This window comes from Capricornis sumatraensis, chromosome 9 (assembly GCF_032405125.1).
Source record: "Capricornis sumatraensis isolate serow.1 chromosome 9, serow.2, whole genome shotgun sequence".
NCBI lineage: Eukaryota > Metazoa > Chordata > Mammalia > Artiodactyla > Bovidae > Capricornis > Capricornis sumatraensis.
This window is the reverse complement of record NC_091077.1, coordinates 68,716,607-68,736,865: the sequence shown is the minus strand read 5'-3', so window position 1 is coordinate 68,736,865 and position 20,259 is coordinate 68,716,607. Positions and strand designations below refer to the sequence as shown.

Sequence of the window (20,259 nt, the reverse complement as noted above, 5' to 3'; positions counted from 1 at the left end):
TGAGCATCCTTGATCCAGGTCACTTTTAGAAGAGATGTTCTATGCTGGCAGAAGAAAACCAGAAATTTTTCCATAAGAACAGAGAGCTCAGAAACTCTCTCCAAAGGAATTTGACTTCTCTGAAACAGTGTGGGGAAGTTCATACATAAGGATATTCTTGAAAACAAGGAGATTCTGGTGGTAGGCAAATAAAAGAGGCATCACTTAATCAAAACTAAGAAGCTAGGACTTCCCTGATGGTCCACTGGTTAAGATTCTGGCCTTCCACTGCAGGTGGTAAGGGTTTGATTCCTGATCTGAGAACTAAGACTAAGAATCTAACTGTATGCCAACTAGTACACAAAAATCTAGGGAAAGAAATGCTAAGAACCCTCCTGCAGTCAGAACAAACCTCAGAGACTTCTCAAAATTGACCCCTGTCTGAATTTAATTGGATCACACTGTGGAACAGTCTCTGCCCCAAGACATTTTGAAACGTTGGAGCAATCAGCCAGCAATAAGTATAATCCTCAAGCTGTATGTAATGGCAAATGAATCAAGAGCTTAACACAAAAATCAAAGAAAGAGATAGAGTCCTGCTAAAACCATTATCATCCTAGGGTGACTGTATTCATGTCCAAATCTGTGCCCTCTAAGAAGTGACACTCAGGGTTTACACTACAGAGAAAATACACTTCACTAAAATTTAAGTCAAAAAAAAAACAAGCAAAAAAAAAAAAACTAGACCTGGAAAAGTTAAAGAGAGTTATTGTCCCAAATTCCTGAAAGTTATTGCTCCTGAGTTACTGAAAATGTCCTGTTTTCAACCAAAAATTATGACATGCAAAGAAAAGGAAAGCGCCATTCATACATGGAGGAGAAAAATAAGCAGCAGGAGCTACCTGTGGTAGGGCTCGTATCTCAGATTTAACATAGGCTTCCAAGACGTTATAACTATATTCAAGCAATTAAAGGAAACCATTTTTAAAGAAGTAAAAGAAGTTGTGATGATGATGTCTTTTCACAAATACTATCATTAAAGGCATAGAAATTATAAAAAGAACCAAATGGAAATTCTGGAATTGAAAAGCACAATAACCAAAATGAAAACTTCACTAGAGGGGCTCAAAAGTAAACTTGAACTGACATGAGAACGAATCAGAAACCTTTAAAGTAGACTGGTAGCGATTACATAACCTGAAGAATAAAGAGAAAAAAGAATGAAGAAAAATGAACAGAGCATCAGAACTGTGATCATTAAGTGCACCAATGTATATGTAAAAGTATCGGAAGGGAGGAGAGGAACAGCAAAAAGTATTTGAAGATTTAATAGCTGAAGACTTCTCATATTTTATGAAAAATATTATACATTTAAGAAAGCCAGGAGATTCACAGAGGGCCACATCATAGTAAAATACTGAAATCTGAACCGAAAGAGAAAGTGAGAGAGTCAGGCAGATAGACACTCATATCATGTACAGGGAAACCCCAATAAAATTAACACCTGACTTTCCATCAGAAGCAATGGACACTAGAATATATATTTGAAGTACTGAAGAAAAACCCCAGTCAGCTAAGAATTTTATATTCGGTGAAGCCATTTTTAAAAAATTAAGCCAAGGTGAAGACATTTCTGAGATAATCCAAAACTGAGATTGCTAGCACATTTGCATTATGAGAAATACAAAGGGAGTTCTTCAGGCTGAAAGTAAATGATCCCAAATGGTAGTTGGGATAAAAAAACACAAAATGCCGAAGAGCCCCAGCAAAGGTAAAAATAGAGTTACAAAAGATAGTATAGGAAACCTAAAATGGAGTAGATATATATATATATACATGCATATATATGTATATAATTTTCCTATATAGCAGAAACTAGCTATAATTTACAAACAACTTTGTAAATCAACTATATTCTAATAAAAGTTAACAAAAAATACTATAAGACAACATAAAGGCTGTATGAATCTTCTTTTGACTGGTTTTGAAAGCAATTATCCCAAAGAAAGGCAATGCCAAAGAATGCTCAAACTACCACGCAATTGCACTCATCTCACACGCTAGTAAAATAATGCTCAATATTCTCCAAGCCAGGCTTCAGCAATACATGAACCGTGAACTTCCAGATGTTCAAGCTGGTTTTAGAAAAGGCAGAGGAACCAGAGATCAAATTGCCAACATCTGCTGGATCATGGAAAAAGCAAGAGAGTTCCAGAAAAACATCTATTTCTGCTTTTTTGACTATGCCAAAGCCTTTGACTGTGTGGATCACAATAAACTGTGGAAAATTCTGGAAGAGATGGGAATACCAGACCACCTGACCTGCCTCTTGAGAAACCTATATGCAGGTCAGGAAGCAAAGTTAGAACTGGACGTGGAAGAACAGACTGGTTCCAAACAGGAAAAGGAGTACGTCAAGGCTGTATATTGTCACCCTACTTATTTAACTTCTATGCAGAGTACATCATGAGAAACGCTGGGCTGGAAGAAGCCCAAGCTGGAATCAAGATTGCCGGGAGAAATTATCAATAACCTCAGATATGCAGATGACACCACCCTTATGGCAGAAAGTGAAGAGGAACTAAAAAGCCTCTTGATGAAAGTGAAAGAGGAGAGTGAAAAAGTTGGTTTAAAGCTCAACATTCAGAAAACGAAGACCATGGCATCTGGTCCCATCGCTTCATGGGAAATAGATGGGGAAACAGTGGAAACAGTGTCAGACTTCATTTTTTTGGGCTCCAAAATCACTATAGATGGTGATTGCAGCCATGAAAGTAAAAGACGCCTACTCCTTGGAAGAAAGGTTATGACCAACCTAGATAGTATATTCGAAAGCAGAGACATTACTTTGCCAACAAAGGTCTGTCTAGTCAAGGCTATGGTTTTTCCAGTAGTCATGTATGGATGTGAGAGTTGTACTGTGAAGAAAGCTGAGCGCCGAAGAATTGATGCTTTTGAACTGTGGTGTTGGAGAAGACTCTTGAGAGTCACTTGGCCTGCAAGGAGATCGGTCCAGGGTATACTCTGGAAGGACTGATGCTGAAGCTGAAACTCCAGTACTTTGGCCACCTCATGCGAAGAGTTGACTCATTGGAAAAGACTCTGATGCTGGGAGGGATTGGGGGCAGAAGGAGAAGGGGACGACAGAGGATGAGATGGCTGAATGCCATCACCGACTGGATAGATGTGAGTTTGAGTGAAGTCTGGGAGTTGGTGATGGACCGGGAGGCCTGGTGTGCTGCAATTCATGGGGTCACAAAGAGTCGGACATGACTTGAGTGACTGAACTGAACTGAACTGAAAAGCAATTATATAAACAATATGCAAATAATAATTTTGGGGACCATAATATATAGAAATATATTTGATAATAAAAGCAGAAGGAGTTGGAGGCAAAGTTGTTTTGGATAAGGAAATGATAGCAGATGGTCACTTGAATCCACAGGAACAAATTAAGAGAACCGTCAATAATCCATGAGGTGGTGACTATAACAAACTTCAGGGACTTCCCTGACAATCCAGTGGTCCATACTTCTACTGCAGGAGGCTTGGGTTCCGTTCTTCATCAAAGAACTAAGATCCTCCATGCTGTGAGGTGCAGCCAAAACTTAAGAAAATAAGTATAAATGAAAAGAAAAGAAACTTCAGAATATGTATGTGCTTTCCTTTCTCTAAGTTTATTTAATAGGCATAAAATTATGTAATAATCATACCAATATATTGCTGGTTTTAGAACACATATAGGCTTAATTTATATAACAATAATAGTACAAAAAGGAATAAGAAGGAATAGCTATATACAAGCAACATTCTGTATTTCTTGGAATTAAGTTAGTAAAAATCTGAAGTTGATTTTGATAAGGTAAGATGTATATGATTAATGCTAGAGCAATCACTAAGGAAATAGTGGAGAAGTTATTAAAGGAACTAAAAAGTTACAATGGGGAATATTTACTTTGTGCAGTAAAGAAGGAATAGAAGGCAAAAAGGGAAATATGAGACACATATAAAGCAAAAACTAAAGTGGCAGACATAAATCACATTAAATGTTGATGATTAAATACTCAAAAGGCATATATTATATAATTGGATAAAAATCAAGATCTTAATATATGTTATCTACAGTTAACACTTTATAGACAAACTTTCAAAAAATAGAAGGGACTAATTCCATGAGGTCAGCATTGCTTTGATAGCAAAAATCAGAGAAAGACAAACACAATAAAGAAAAACTACAGTTCAGTATCTCTTTGAGAGACAAAAATGATCAACAAAATACTAGCAAACTAAATTCAGCAGGCTAACAAGAGGATTATACACCATAAACAACTTAGATTTATTCCAGGATTGTGAGTTGTTTGAAAATCAAGCCATTTGGAAATTGATTAATGTAATATACCTTATGAATTAAAATCAGGAACAAAACTACACTATCTTTTCAGAAAGATTTTTTTCCAGAAAAAAGCATTTGACATGAATGAACAACACTTCATGTTGAATGTGAAATATTCCAGCAAGCTAGGAATATAGGGAAACTTCCTCAACTAGTTAAAAACTACCAAAAAAGACCTAGTTCACTTCAGTTGCTCAGTAGTGTCTGACTCTTTGCACCCCCATGGACTGCGGCACACCAGGCTTCCCTGTCCATCACCCAACTTCCAGAGTTTACTCAAACTCATGTCCATTGAGTCGGTGATGCGATCCAACCATCTCATCCTCTGTTGCGCCCTTCTCCTCCCACCTCCAATCTTTCCCAGTCTTTTCCAAGGAGTCAGTTCTTCGTATCAGGCAAGCCAAAGTATTGGAGCTTCAGCATCTGTCCTTCCGGTGAATATTCAGGGCTGATTTCCTTTAGGATGGGCTGGTTGAATCTCCTTGCTGTCCAAGGGACGCTCAAGAGTCTTCGCCAACACCACAGTTCAAAAACATCAAATCTTTGGTGCTCAGCTTTCTTTATAGTCCAACTGTCACATCTGTACAAGACTACTGGAAAAACCATAGCTTTGACTAGAGGGACCTTTGTTGGCAAAGTAATGTCTCTACTTTTTAATATCCTATCTAGGTTGGTAATGGAGAAGGCAATGGTAACCCACTCCAGTACTCTTGCCTGGAAAATCCCATGGATGGAGGAGCCTAGTAGGTTGCAGTCCATGGGGTTGCGAAGAGTCAGACACGACTGAGCGACTTCACTTTCACTTTTCACTTCCATGCATTGGAGAAGGAAATGGCAACCTGCTCCAGTGTTCTTGCCTGGAGAATCCCAGGGACGGCGGAGCCTGGTGGGCTGCTGTCTATGGGGTCACACAGAGTTGGACACAACTGAAGCAACTTAGCAGGAGTAGCAGCAGCAGGTCAGTAATAGCTTTTCTTCCACAGAGCAAGCAAGAAATTAGAAATTTCTTCTAATTTCCTGGCTGCAGTCACCATCTGCAGTGATTATGGAGCCCAAGAAAAAAAGTCTGTCACTGTTTCCACTGTTTCCCCATCTATTTGCCATGAAGTGATGGACTTGATGCCATGATCTTCGTTTTCTGAATGTTGAGTTTTAAGCCAATTTTTTCACTCTCCTCTTTCACTTTGATCAAGAGGCTCTTTAGTCTTCGCTTTCTGCCATAAGGTTGGTGTCATCTGTGTATCTGAGGTTATTGATATTTCTCCTGGCAATCTTGATTCCAGCTTGTGCTTCATGCAGCCCAGCGTTTCTCAAGATGTACTCTGCATATAAGCAGAAGTGACATAAGCAGGGTGACAATATACAGCCCAACATACTCCTTTTCCTATTTGGAACCAGTCTGTTGTTCATGTCAAGTTCTAACTGTTGCTTCCTGACCTGCACACAGAGTTCTCAAGAGGCAGGTAAGATGGTCTGGTATTCCTATAGCTTTAAGAATTTTCCGCAGTTTGCTGTGATCCACACAGTCAAAGGCTTGGTCACAGTCTTAGAGGAGAGTCAAAGGTGTAGTCAATAAAGCAGAAGCAGATGTTTTTCTGGAACTCTCTTGCTTTTTTGATGATCCAACTGATGTTGGCAATTAGATCTCTGGTTCCTCTATGTTTTCTAAATCCAGCTCAAATATCTGGAAGTTCACAGATCACATACTGTTGAAGCTTGGCTTGGAGAATTTTGAGCATTACTTTACTAGTGTGTGAGATGAGTACAATTGTGTGGTAGTTAGAGCATTCTTTGGCATTGCCTCTCTTTGGGATTGGAATAAAAACTGACCTTTTCCAGTCCTGTGGCCACTGCTCCATTTTCCAAATTTCCTGGCATATTGAGTGTAGCACTTTCACGGCATCATCTTAGGATTTGAAATAGCTCGACTGGAATTCCATCACCTCCACTAGGTTCATTAGTAGTGATGCTTCCTAAGGCCCACTTGACTTCACATTCCAGGATGTCTGGCTCTAGGTGAGTGATCACACCATTGTGATTATCTGGGTCATGAAGATCTTTTTTGTGTAGTTCTTCTGTGTATTTTTGCCACTTCTTAATGTCTTCTGCTTCTGTTAGGTCCATACCATTTCTGTCCTTTATTCTGCCCATCTTTTATGCAAAGTTCCCTTGGTATCTCTAGTTTTCTTGAAGAGATCTCTAGTCTTTCCCATTCTGTTGTTTTGCTCTATTTCTTTGCACTGATCACTGAGGAAGGGTTTCTTATCTCTCCTTGCTATTCTTTGGAACTCTGCATTCAAATGGGTATATCTTTCCTTTACTCCTTTGGCTTTCCCTTCTCTTCTTTCCTCAGCTATTTGTAAGGCCTCGTCAGATAACCATTTAGCCTTTTTGCCTTTCTTTTTCTTGGGCATGGTCTTAACCCTGTCTTTTGTACAATGTCAAGAACCTCTGTCCATAGTTCTGCAGTCTGTCTATTAGATCCAATCCTTTGAATCTGTTTCTCACTTCCACTGTATAATTGTAAGGGATTTGATTTAGGTCATACCTGAATGGTCTAGTGGTTTTCCCTACTTTCTTCAGTTTAAGTCTGAATTTGGCAATAAGGAGTTCATGCTCTGAGGCACAGTCAGCGTCTAGACTTGTTTTTGCTGACTGTATAGAGCTTCTCCATCTTTGCCTGCAAAGAATATAATCAATCTGATTTCAGTTTTGACCATCTGGTGATGTCCATGTGTAGAGTCTTCTTTTTTGTTGTTCGAAGAGGGTGTTTGCTATGACCAGTGTGTTCTCTTGGCAAAACTCTATTAGCCTTTGTCCTGCTTCATTCTGTACTCCAAGGCCAAATTTGCCTGCTACTCCAGGTATTGACTTCCTACTTTTGGATTCCAGTCCTCTAGAATTAAAAGGACATCTTTTTCTGGTGTTAGTTCTAGAAGGTCTTGTAGGTCTTCATAGAACCATTCAACTTCACCTTCTTCAGCATTACTGGTCAAGGCATAGCCTTGGATTACTGTGATATTGTATGGATATTTGCCTTACAAATAGCTGAGAAAAGAAGAGAAGGGAAAGCCCATCCTAAAGGAAATCAGTCCTGAATATTCACTGGAAGGACTGATGCTGAAGCTCCAATACTTTGGCCACCTGATGCGAAGAACTGACTCCCTGGAAAAGATCCTGATGCTGGGAAAGATTGAAGATGGGAGGAGAAGGAGACAACAGAGGATGAGGTGGTTGGATGGCATCACCAACTCAATGGAATGAGTTTGAGCAAACTCTGGGAGTTGGTGATGGACAGGAAGGCCTGGCATCACAAAGAGTTGGACATGACTGAGCGACTGAACTGAACTGATTCTTGCCTGAGAACCCAATGAATAGCATGAAACTCCAAAAAGGTAGGACACTGAAAGATGAACTCCTCACGTCGGCAGGTGCCCAATTTGCTACAGGAGATCAGTGAGAAATAACTCCAGAAAGAATGAAGAGACAGAGCCAAAGCAAAAACAGCACCTGGTTGTGGATGTGACTGGTGATGGAAGTAAAGTCTAATGCTGTGAAAAGCAATATTGCCTAAGAACCTGGAATTCATTGGCTCATGAATCAAGACAAATTGGAAGTGATCAAACAGGACGTAGCAAGAGTGAACATTGATATTTTAGGAAGCAGTGAACTAAAATGGACTGGAATGGGTGAGTTTAACTCAAATGATCATTATATCTACTACTGTGGGCAAGAATGCCTTAGAAGAAATGGAGTAACCCTCACAGTCAACAAAAAACACCTAACGTTATACTTAATGGCAGAGACTGGAGATCAGCAAGATCCAATTAATATCAAGAATAAGACAGGTGTACATTTTTGTCACTTCTATTCAGTATTTTTTTTGAGGTCTAGTCTAGGACAATTGGGCTTCCCCTGTGGCTCAGATGGTAAAGAATCTGCCTGCAATTCAGGAGACCTGTGTTCGATCCCTGAGTTGGGAAGGTCCCCTGGTGAAGGGAAAGGCTACCCACTCCAGTATTCTGGCCTGGAGAATTCCATGGAGTGTATAGTCCATGGGTTCGCAAAGAGTCAGACACAACTGACTTTCACTCTGACTAATCCTAAGTCACTTCAGTCATGTCCGACTCTGTGTGACCCCATAGACGGCAGCCCACCAGGCTCCCCTGTCCCTGGGATTCTCCAGGCAAGAACACTGGAGTGGGTTGCCATTTCCTTCTCCAATGCATGGCAGTGAAAAGTGCATGGAAGTGAAAAGTGAAAGTGAAGTCGCTCAGTCGTGTCTGACTCTTCGCAACCCCATGGACCACAGCCTACCAGGCTCCTCTTTCCATGGGATTTTCCAGGCAAGAGTACTGGAGTGGGGTGCCATTGCCTTCTCCGTCACTCTCACTAGTATAGGACAATTAGACATGAAAAATAAAAGGTATAAAAGGTAATGGCACCCCACTCCAGTACTCTTGCCCGGAAAATCCCATGGATGGAGGAGCCTGGTAGGCTGCAGTCTATGGGGTCGCACAGAGTCAGACATGACTGAGTGACTTCACTTTCACTTTTCACTTTCATGCATTGGAGAAGGAAATGGCAACCCACTCCAGTGTTCTTGCCTGGAGAATCCCAGGGACAGGGGAGCCTGGTGGGCTGCCGTCTATGGGGTCGCACAGAGTTGGACACGACTAAAGTGACTTAGCAGCAAAAGGTATCTAGAAGGTATCTAGATTGTAAAAGAAGAAGTAAAATTGTATTTATGTGTCACACAATGTTATATACAGGAAGTCTTGAGGAATCCATAGAAAAGCTATTACAAGTAACACAAGAATTCAACAAGTTTTCAGGATATAAGACCTATATAAATATATAAAAGAATTGTATTGCTATATAGTAGCAATGAGTAAACAGAAAATGAAATTGAGAAAACAATCCCATTTACAATAAAATGAAGATTTTAAGAACCTTTGGAATAAATTTAACAACATAATCTCAAAACTTTGAAAAACATGAAATACCGTTGAGGTAGAATGTCACAAAGAGTTGCACAATGGGGATCTCTAAGAATCTACCTCTCCACTGAAGCAATAATTATGTTGGCAAAAACAGTGTCAGAATCATCTGAAGAGGTGTTTAATGAAGAAAGAAGCTGCTAAATTTTGATAAGATAGCATTGTGAAATTTTTGCCACAACTATCCCTGGTTATCTTGTTCAGTGATGGGCAAGGAAATGGTGACTCATGTTCCTCGTGTGACTTGTTGCTATTAGAGGAGGCAACACAGACCTTGTTCTTAAAGAGAGTGTTATGATTGTGCTTTTTGACCTGTCTGTTGACTTCCTGAGGAGTTGGCTCAGGGGGAACCTTAATTTGACTCTCCTAAGAACTCCCTTAGGGGTGGGGTGGCCTCCCAGCTTGTGTTTGTGGAAAATATTTAAAGATGTAATACTGTCCACAGCTGCCTGGGTTAAGGGACAACAGACAGGACAAGCAGCAGACAGACTGAAAAAGCTTAGAAGAAACTTGGGGGAAAAAATCTTATCTGTAAGAAACTCACTTTATTAAATAAACATGGTAGTGCTCGCTTTGGCAGCACATACACTAAATAAACATAGTATTCACTGAGCAGATTTTAACTTTTTTTGTTTTTGGCTACATCATGTGGCATGTGGAATCTTAGTTCCCTGACCGGAGATTGAGCCTGTGCACCCTGCAGTGAATGTGCAGAATCCTAACCACTGGACCACCAAGGAATTCCCACAAGAGACTCACTTTAGATCCAATGACACAAATAGGTTGAAAGTGAAAAAGAAACAGATATTCCACGCAAATAGGAACCAAAAGAGAGCTGAGATGGCTACGATAATATTAAACAAAATAAACTTTATGTTAAAAATTGTTACAAGAGACAAAGTCATTACATATTTTGTTTATCTCTCTCTATTTTGGCTATGCAAGGTCTCAATTCCTTGACCAGGGATTGAACCCAGGCTGCAGCAGTGAAAACCTGGAAACCTTAATTAATCACTAGGCCACCAGGGAACTCCCATATATTTACTTTAAAACATTAAAAAGATATAGCAATTATAATTACATACATATATGATTACTCTATATGAAGCAAAAATTGACAGGATTGAAGGGAAAAATCCACAGTTATGTAATAATTGTTGAAGACTTACTACTTTATTTTTTATTGAGATATAATTGACATTAGTTTCAGGTGTACAACGTAAATTTTTTTTTTCTTGTGATGAGAATTTTAAGATTTAATCAGTTAGAAACTTTCAAAAATACAATTCAGTATTAACTGTAGTCACTGTGCTCTACATAACATCCTGAGGGCTTACTTATTTTTTAAATAAAAAGTTTGCGTATTGGGACCATGTTTATCCATTTTGCTCACCTCTCACTCCCAATCTCTGGCAACCACCCAACTGTTCTGTATCTATGAGATGGGTTTTTTTGTTTGGTTGGTTTTTGTTTTTAGATTCCTCTTATAAGTGAGACCAAATGGTTTTTGTCTTTCTCTGACTTACTTCACTTAGCATAATGTCCTCAAGGTCCATCCATTTTGTGGCAAATGGCAGCATTTCCTGATAGCATTGTGGTGTTAATTTGTATTTCCCTGATAATAGTGATACTGAGCACCTTTTCTTGGACCTGTTGGATACCTGTATGACTTTGTGGGAAAAAAAAAAAAATTGTGTATTTAGATCCTCTGCCCATTTTTAAATGAGGTTTGTTTGTTTTTTTTGCTATTGAGTTATATGAATTCTTCATAAATTTGGATATTAATTCTGTATCAAATGTTTTGTATGGTTTGCAAATGTTTTCTCTCATTTGGTAGGTTGTCTTTTCATTTTGTTGATGGGCTTCCTTTTAGTACGGAAGCTTTTTAGTTTGATGTAGCCCACTTGTTAATTTTTGCTTTTGTTGCCTTTGCTGTTAAATCAAAAAAAAAATCACCAATTCAGATGTCAGGAGCTTACTGCCTATGTTTTCTTCGAGGAGTTTTAAGGCTCCAGGCCTTATGTTAAAGTCTTTAATCCGTTTTGACTTGAGTTTTATGTATGATATGTGCATTTAGCTATCTTAATTTTTCTAACACCATTTATTGAAGTTACTGTCTTTTCCCCATTATCTATGTTTGTTAATAGCTATGAATTAATTAACCACATAGGCATGGGTTTATTTATAGCTGTCTTTTCTGTTCCACTGAGCTTATGCATTATTTTTATACCAATACATATTGTTTTGCTTACTATAGTTTGAAATCAGAGATTGTAATGCTTCTAGCTTTATTCTTCTTTCTCAAGATTGTTTTGACTATTCACTGTCTTTTGTGTTTCCACAAAAAAATTGGGATGATATGTTGTTTCTGTGAAAAATGCCACTGGATTTTAATAGGTTATTTCATTGAATCTGTAGATTGCTTTGGATAATACAGACATTTTAACAATATTATTTTTTCTAATTCGTGAGCACAGAATAAATTTTCATTTATTTGTGCTTTCTTCAATTTTTTTCATCAGTGTCTTACAGTTTTCAGTGTATCCGTCTTCACACCCTTGGTTAAATTTATTTCTAGGTATTTTATTCTTTTGGTTGCAATTATAAATGGGCTTGATTTTCTTAATTTCTTTTTCTGGCAGTTTGTTGTTAGTGTATAGGAATGCAGCTGATTTTTGCAAATTGATTTTGTATCGTGCAGCTTTACTGAGTTCACTAATTCTAACAGGGTTTTTTTTTTGGTTGACTTTTTAGGGTTTTCTAGATATATTATTGGGGTTTCCCTGGTGGCTCAGATGGTAAAGCATCTGCCTGCAATGCAGGAGACCCGGGTTTGATCCCTGGGTCGGGAAGATCCCCTGGAGAAGGAAATGGCAACCCACTCCAGTACTCTTGCCTGGAGAATTCCATGGATGGAGGAGCCTGGTAGGCTACACTCCATGGGGTTGCAAAGAGTCAGACACGACTGAGCGACTTCACTCACTCACTCAGATATATTATTATGCCATTTGTAGATAGAGACAATCTTACTTCCTTGTTTCCAATATGAATTCTTTGTATTTCTTTTACTTACCTAACTGCCCTGGCCAGGGCTTTTGGTACTATGTTGAATAAAAGCAAGAGTAGGCATCCTTGTTTTGTTCCTGATTTTAGAGGGAAAACTTTATGAACTGTTAACCATTGAGTATGATATCAGCTATGAATACTTTATATAATAATGGAAGATCATTCATCTAAAAATGGATGAAGGGCAAAAAGGAAATAGAAGACTCTATGAATCAACTAGATCTAACAGATATATATGGTCTGAACCCAACAACAGGCTATACATTCTTAACAAGTGAAAATGGTATATTCTGTAGGATATGCCATATGTTAGATCACAAAACGAGTCTCAGAAATTTTTAAAAGTTTGAAACCATACAGAGTTTCTTTTCCAGCTATGATGGAATGAAACTAGTCATCAATAACAGAAAGAAAAACTGGAAAATTCACAAATATTGGAAATTAAACAACACACTCTTAAGCAACCAATTGGTCATATAAGACATCATAAGGAAAATTAGGAAATAGAGATGAATGAAAACACAACATACCCAAACTTAAGGAATTATATAACAGAAGCAGTGCTGATAGAGGAATTCATAGCTGCCCTAGCCTACATTTAAAAAGGAAGATCTCAAATTAACAACCTAATTTTATGCCCTAAGGAACTAGAAACAAAAGAGCAAATAAAACCCAAAGCTAGTAATGGAGTAAAGAGTAGAAAAACAATAGCTTAATGAAATAGAGAAAAAAAAGTAAAAAAAATTACCTTTTTGAAATGATAACAATACTGACAGACTTTTATAGCTAAGCTAAGAAAAAAAGACATAAATTACTAAATCTGTAGTAATGAAATCTATAGAAATGAAGTCAAGTACATTATCCTGATCTCACAGAAATAAAAATGATTATAGGATAATAATTATAGAATAATTGTATACCAAGTTAGAAGACCTAGATGAAATGGACAAACACATGAATTACCAAAACTGGCAATGGCACCCCACTCCAGTACTCTTGCCTGGAAAATCCCATGGACAGATGAGCCTGCTAGGCTGCAGTACATGGGGTCCCGAAGAGTCGGACACAACTGAGCAACTTCACTTTCACTTTTCACTTTCATGCATTGGAGAAGGAAATGGCAACCCACTCCAGTGTTCTTGCCTGGAGAATCCCAGGGACGGGTAAGCCTTGGGGGCTGCTGTCTATGGGGTTGCACAGAGTCGGACAGGACTGAAGTGACTTAGCAGCAGCAGCAACAGTAGCAGCAGCAGCCTCCAGAAGAAATAGAAAATCTGAACCAGACTTATCAAGAAATAAGTCTTGACTAAATATATCAAGAGATTGAATCAGTAATTAAAAACCTCCCAACAAAGAAAAACCCTGGACTTCTTCTTCACTGGTGAATTCTACTAAAGTTTTAAAGAAGAATTAACACTAATCCTGCTCATATTCTTCCAAAATATATAAAAGGGAATGATTCTAAGGCCAGCATTACTCTGTTACCCAAGCCAGAAAAAGACATCACAAAAAAGAATATTGTGAATAGAAACATATGACCGACAAAATACTAGTAAGCTGAATCCAGCAGTGTATTAAAAGGATTATATGCCATGACCAAGTGGGATTTCCCTCAAGAATTCTAAGTGTGATTGAACATCAGAAAATCAATCAGTGTCATATTCAGTACACTTCATTAGAACAATGAATGAGCAAAACCATTTGATCATCTCAACTGGTGCTGAAAAAGCATCTGATAAAATTCAGCACCTTTTCATGATAAAAATTAATTCCTGATTTCAAAACTTACTCAGCAAAATAGGAATAGAAGTTCTTTTATATAATAACAGACATTTATCAAAAACTGACAATTAACATTATACTCAATGATGAAGGCCCGAAAGCTTTCCTTCTATAATTTGGGGAACAAGATAAGGATGTCTGCTTTCACCACTGCTATTCAACATGGCACTGGAAGTTCTAGCCTGAGCAATTAGGCAAGAAAAAAAGGCATTCAAATTAAAGACATTAATTCAAAATTACGTCTTTCACACATGATCCTATATATGGATAATCTTATAAATAGAAAGTCCCAAAAAATCCACAAAAATTTATTAGAGCGAATGAATGAATTTGGCAAAGTTGCAGGGGATAAGATCAATTTACAAAATTCAGTTGTCTTTTTGTACACTAGCAGTAAGCAAACCAAAAAGGAAATTGAGAATGCAATTACTTTTTATAGTAGCATTAAAAAGAGTAAAATATAGAGAAATAAATCTCACCAAGGAAGTACAAAACTTGTAAACTGAAATCCATAAAACTGCTGAAATAAATTAGACTGAAGTAAATGGGAAGGTGTTCATGTATATGCACGGACAGACTTATTATTAAGATGACAATACTTCCCGAAAGGATTTGCAAAATCAATACAATCCTTTTGAAAATCCCAGTGACTTTTTTCCAGAAATGGAAAAGCTGATTCTAAAATTTATATGGAATTGTAAGTGATCTGGAATAGTAAAAAGAAAATCTTAAAAAAGGAAAACAAAGATGAAGGACTCACAATTCTTTGCTTCAAATTCCACAATGCTATTAATATTTAGTGTCAAAAAGTGTGTTATCAAGAGGATGAGGGGACAAGCCACAGATTAGGAGAAAATATTTCTGAAAGATGTATCTGATAAAGGACTGTTACCTAAATATACAAAGAACTCTGAAAACTCAATAATAAGAAAATGAACAACCCAATTAAAAATGGACAAAAGACCTCATCAGGTACCTCAGCAGAGAACATAAAAAATGACAAGCATAGATAAGATGCTCCACATCATGTATCATTAGGGAATTGCAAATTTAAACAACACTGAGTTATCACTATGGTAGTGCTTTCCCCACTACACTGCGGTGCTTCTACAGTTATTCATTTTCATCCAGGTAACCTTTTAGGATGATTCTTGTCTTTGTTCTCCAGAAATAATACTAACTTGTTTTACCACACCAATATAGCCATGTGATGTTTGCATTACAGCACACTTTAGCACATATCAAGTATATACTACTTGGATTTTAGATTTTTTTTAATTAAATTGTCCACTAAATCTTGTGATTTGGTGTCTTGACTATACTGAGTTCTGAAAGACTAGTTAGTAGGTGAATTGTTTCTAGCTAAAGAGAAGAAGACTGTGGAGGAAGTTGATTTGAGTCCCCCATTGTAATATTTGTTAGTTGTTCAGCTGTGTCTGATTCTTTGAGACACCCATAGACTGTAGCCTGCCTGGCTCCTCTGTCCATGGAATTCTCCAGGCAAGGAAACTGGAGTGGGTTTCCATTTCCTTCTCCAGGGGATCTTCCTGACCCAGGGATTGAACCTGGGTATCCTGCATTGTGGACAGATTCTTTACTGTCTGTGCAACCAGGGAAGCCCGGAGGTTTGTGACATGTGCTGCTGCTGCTGCTAAGTCACTTCAGTCGTGTCCAACTCTATGTGACCCCATAGATGGCCGCCCACCAGGCTCCCCTGTCCCTGGGGTTCTCCAGGCAAGAACACTGGAGTGGGTTGCCATTTCCTTCTCCAGTGTATGAAAGTGAAAAGTTAAAGTGAAGTCACTCAGTCGTGTCCGACCCTTAGCGACCCCATGGACTGCAGCCCACCAGGCTCCTCCATCCATGGGATTTTCCAGGCAAGAGTACTGGAGTGGGGTGCCATTGCCTTCTCCGTGTGACATGTGCAGGAGGCAGTTATCAAGACCATCCCTAAGAAAAAGAAATGGAAAAAGGCAAAATGGTTGTCTGAGGAGGCCTTACAAATTGCTATGAAAAGAAGTGAAAAGCAAAGGAGAAAAGGAAAGATATACCCATTTGAATGCAGAGTTCCAAAGAATAGCAAGGAGAGATAAGAAAGCCTTCCCCAGTGATCAGTGCAAAGAAATAGAGGAAAACGATAGAATGGGAAAGACTGGAGATCTCTTCAAGAAAATCAGAGATACCAAAGGAACTTTTCATGCAAAGATGGGCACAATAAAGGACAGAAATGGTATGGACCTAACAAGCAAAAAATATTAAGAATAGGTGGCAAGAATACACAGAACTATACAAAAAAGATCTTCATAATCCAGATAATCACAATGCTGTGATCACTCACTCACCTGAAATTTGAAGTAAAGTGGGCCTTAGGAAGCATCACTACAAACAAAGCTAGTGGAGGTGATAAAATTCCAGTTGAGCTATTTAAAATCTTAAAAGATGATGCTGTGAAAGTGCTATACTCAATATACCAGCAAATTTGGAAAACTCAGCAGAGGCCACAGGACTGAAAAAGGTCAGTTTTCATCCCAGTCCCAAAGAACGACAATGTCAAAGAATACTCAAACTACCACACGGTTGCACGCATCTCACACGCTAGCTAAGTAATGCTCGAAATTCTCCAAACCAGACTTCTCAGTTCGTGAACTGTGAACTTCCAGATATTCAAGCTGGATTTAGAAAAGGCAGAGGAACCAGAGATCAAATTGTCAACATCGGTTGGATCATCAAAAAAGCAAGAAAGTTCCAGAAAATCATCTACTTCTGCTTTATTGACTACACCAAAGCCTTTAACAGTGTGGATCACAACAAACTGTGGGAAATTCTGAAAGAGATGGGAATACCAGACCACCTGACCTGCCTCTTGAGAAATCTGTATGCAGGTCAAGAAGCAACAGTTAGAACTGGACATGGATCAACAAACTGGTTCCAAATAGAGAAAGGAGTACGTATAGTCCAAGTCTCACATACATACATGACCACTGGAAAAACCATAGGTTTGACTAGACGGACCTTCGTTGACACCCTATATATTGTCACCCTGCTCATTTAACTTATATGCAGAGTACATCATGAGAAATGCTGGACTGGATGAAGCACAAGCTGGAATCAAGATTGCTGGGAGAAATATCAATAACCTCAAATATGCAGATACCACTATTATGGCAGAAAGCAAAGAAGAACTAAAGAGGAAAGAGAAAGGGAAAGAGAAGAGTGAAAAAATTGGCTTAAAACTCAGCATTCAGAAAACTAAGATCATGGCATCCGGTCCCATCACTTCATAGCAAATAGATGGGGAAACAGTGAAAACAGTGACAGACTTTATTTCCTTGGGCTCCAGAATCACTGCAGATGGTTACTGCAGCCATCAAATTAAGAGACGCTTACTTGGAAGAAAAGTTATGACCAACCTAGACAGCATATTAAAAAGCAGAGAGATTGCTTTGTCAATGAAGGTCTGTCTAGTCAAACCTATGGTTTTTCCAGTGGTCATGTATGTATGTGAGACTTGGACTATAAAAAAAAAGCTGAGTGTCAGAGAATTGATGCTTTTGAACTGTGATTTTGGAGAAGACTCTTGAGAGTCTCTTGGACTGCAAGGAGATCCAACCAGTCCATACTAAAGGAAATCAGTCCTGAATATTCATTGGAAGGACTGATGCTGAAGCTGAAACTCCAGTACTTTGGCCACCTCATGCGAAGAACTGACTCATTTGAAAAGACTCTGATGCTGAGAAAGAATGAAGGCAGGAGGAGAAGGGGACAACAAAGGATGAGATGGTTGGATGGCATCACCGTCTCGATGGACATGAGTTTGAGTAAGCTCCGGGAGTTACTGATAGACAGGGAGGCCTGGCGTGCCGCAGTCCACGGGGTCGCACAGAATCAGACGCGACTGAGGGACTGAACTTTGTGAAATATTTGTGGAATATGAAGCATGTGGAATCCAACAGGTGGAGAGACATAAAGGTGGAAGAGCCCCGGAGCCAAGTCATCAGCTTCCAGTACTATGTGTTCAGCACATATAGATAAATTAAAATGCCTGAGTGAGGCTGTGGCAATAGCAATGGAAATCTGGAAAGTTTCAGAAGCCATGCTCCATATTTCTAATATTGAACCTGGGTCAAGTCTCTAGCATTGAAGATGTGGGTTAGATCACCACCACCGAAGAAACCCTCCATTTCCAAAGAAATTGAGATTGGAGTCTATTAGTTGCACTTACATTTTTAAAGGGAAGGAAACAAAGTTAACCTTTAGAAGAGAAGTGGGAGCATGAAATGAAACACCCAGCTTGTCTTGGGTTTTGTTAATGAGCATGGTAATTATACTTATATTATCTGTCCCTCCTGGAGGAGGAAATGGCAGCCCACTCTAGTATCCTTGACTGGAGAATTCGTGGAGAGAGGAGCCTGGTGGGATATATATATATAGTTATGATGTCACAGAGTCAGACACTACTGCGCGACTAATGCTTATCTGTCACTAAATGGAGTCTGTGAGTCCAGGCAAATTTTGGATAGACTTTTCTGTATATGTCTTCCTATGATTCCTGTTTTGTGCCTTTGACGTGGAGAGTAATACTTTGTTGAAAAAAAACTGACAAGTAAGCTTGAATGGCAGAATTTTAGATTTGCCTTAAAAGAATAACCATTGGTTTTAAAACAGCAAAATAATCTTTTCAATTCTTCATATCTCCATTCTCCAAATTTTTTTCTTTTTTGAGAAACAGTCTGAAAAATTACAGCTGAATATCAGTTCTAAGTCATTCCAGTATTGAGTGTTTTTAATATAATTCATTACTAAATGTGAATTTAAAAGTTAAATTGTTATCCTCTGAGTGCCCTCCCTCCACCCCAAGAATTCTTGGTTTCAACCAGTTTCACATTTCCCCCACCATAAGGTTTGTTTCATTAGTAGTAAGAACAATTGTTACACTGCTTACCAAGTGTCAGTTTTTAAGCAAGCACAACAGGTGTCTGCATTTCTAAAACCTTACATGGCATAAAGTGTTGTGAGAAAAAGGACCAGATAACTGTTAATAATTTTTATTTTATTGAGGCTACCAAAAGATACAAAGTGTGAGGCTGATGAGAGATAATAGTTACAAGCTTACTTTGCCAGTTATTTCATGTTAGGACTAGGCAACATGTGGATGAATACATGAAGTGGTTGCAAAAAGTTATCTTGGGAGCTCTGTAGGCTCCAGAGATGGTGTAGTTAAACTTGCTCAATTAATCTGCACACAAGACAACATGTGGGCAATGTATGATGTAATTCCTTTTTTGTCTTTCTGCTACAGCACGTGCCCTTATAGTCGGCCTCCCTTTGGCTATGGAAATTTTCCAAGTTCAATGCCAGAATGCCTTGGTTATTATGAAGACAGGTACCAAAAACATGAGGCTATGTTTTCAGCTTTAAATAGAGACTATCCTTTTAGAGACTACCCAGATGAACGCGCTCACAATGAAGATTCTCGAAGTTGTGAGAACATGGATGGGACTTCTTACTATAATAGTCATAGCCACAGTGGGGAAGAATACTTAAATCCCATGCCTCAGCTGGACATTGGAGCCTTGGAGAATGTCTTCACAGCCCCGACATCAACTCCCTCTAGTATCCAGCAAGTCAATGTCACTGACAGTGATGAGGAGGAAGAAGAAAAAGTGCTCAGGAATTTATAATTTTAAAACAAATATGCACAGAAAATAAACATTTCTTGAATATATTCTGGGTCACTTGGTGTGAGAAAAAAAAGCCTAGAATGCTTTGCTGAGAGTTTTCAGCCATGATTTGAGTAGTCAAAACCAAATGCAATTTATGCCTTCATAAAGTTTTGATTAGTGAAACTGGAGTCTGATGTTTCATCATAAGAATATTTAAGATATGAAGTAGTTTATTTTTATGGCTGAAATTTGCATCAGCATATATTATCATTACTTTATCTTGGAATGTGCAAAATACTGAATCCTCACAATTATATGTGAGAGGAAAGGGAGTGTATAATTTGTCTTAAGTGTGATTTGTATTTTATCTCAGGAT

At 38.5% G+C, this 20,259-nt stretch overlaps 1 protein-coding gene across 1 annotated transcript in view; it reads left to right on the top strand.

The window, feature by feature from the left end:
* SOX30 (SRY-box transcription factor 30) overlaps positions 1 to 20,259 on the top strand; it is a 43,068-nt gene extending 22,809 nt beyond the window's left edge. Inside the window, exon 5 of the mRNA XM_068981164.1 lies at positions 19,520 to 20,259. Coding sequence (XP_068837265.1) covers positions 19,520 to 19,901 — 382 coding nt within the window. The 3' untranslated portion in view covers positions 19,902 to 20,259. The remainder of the gene's footprint in view (positions 1 to 19,519) is intronic.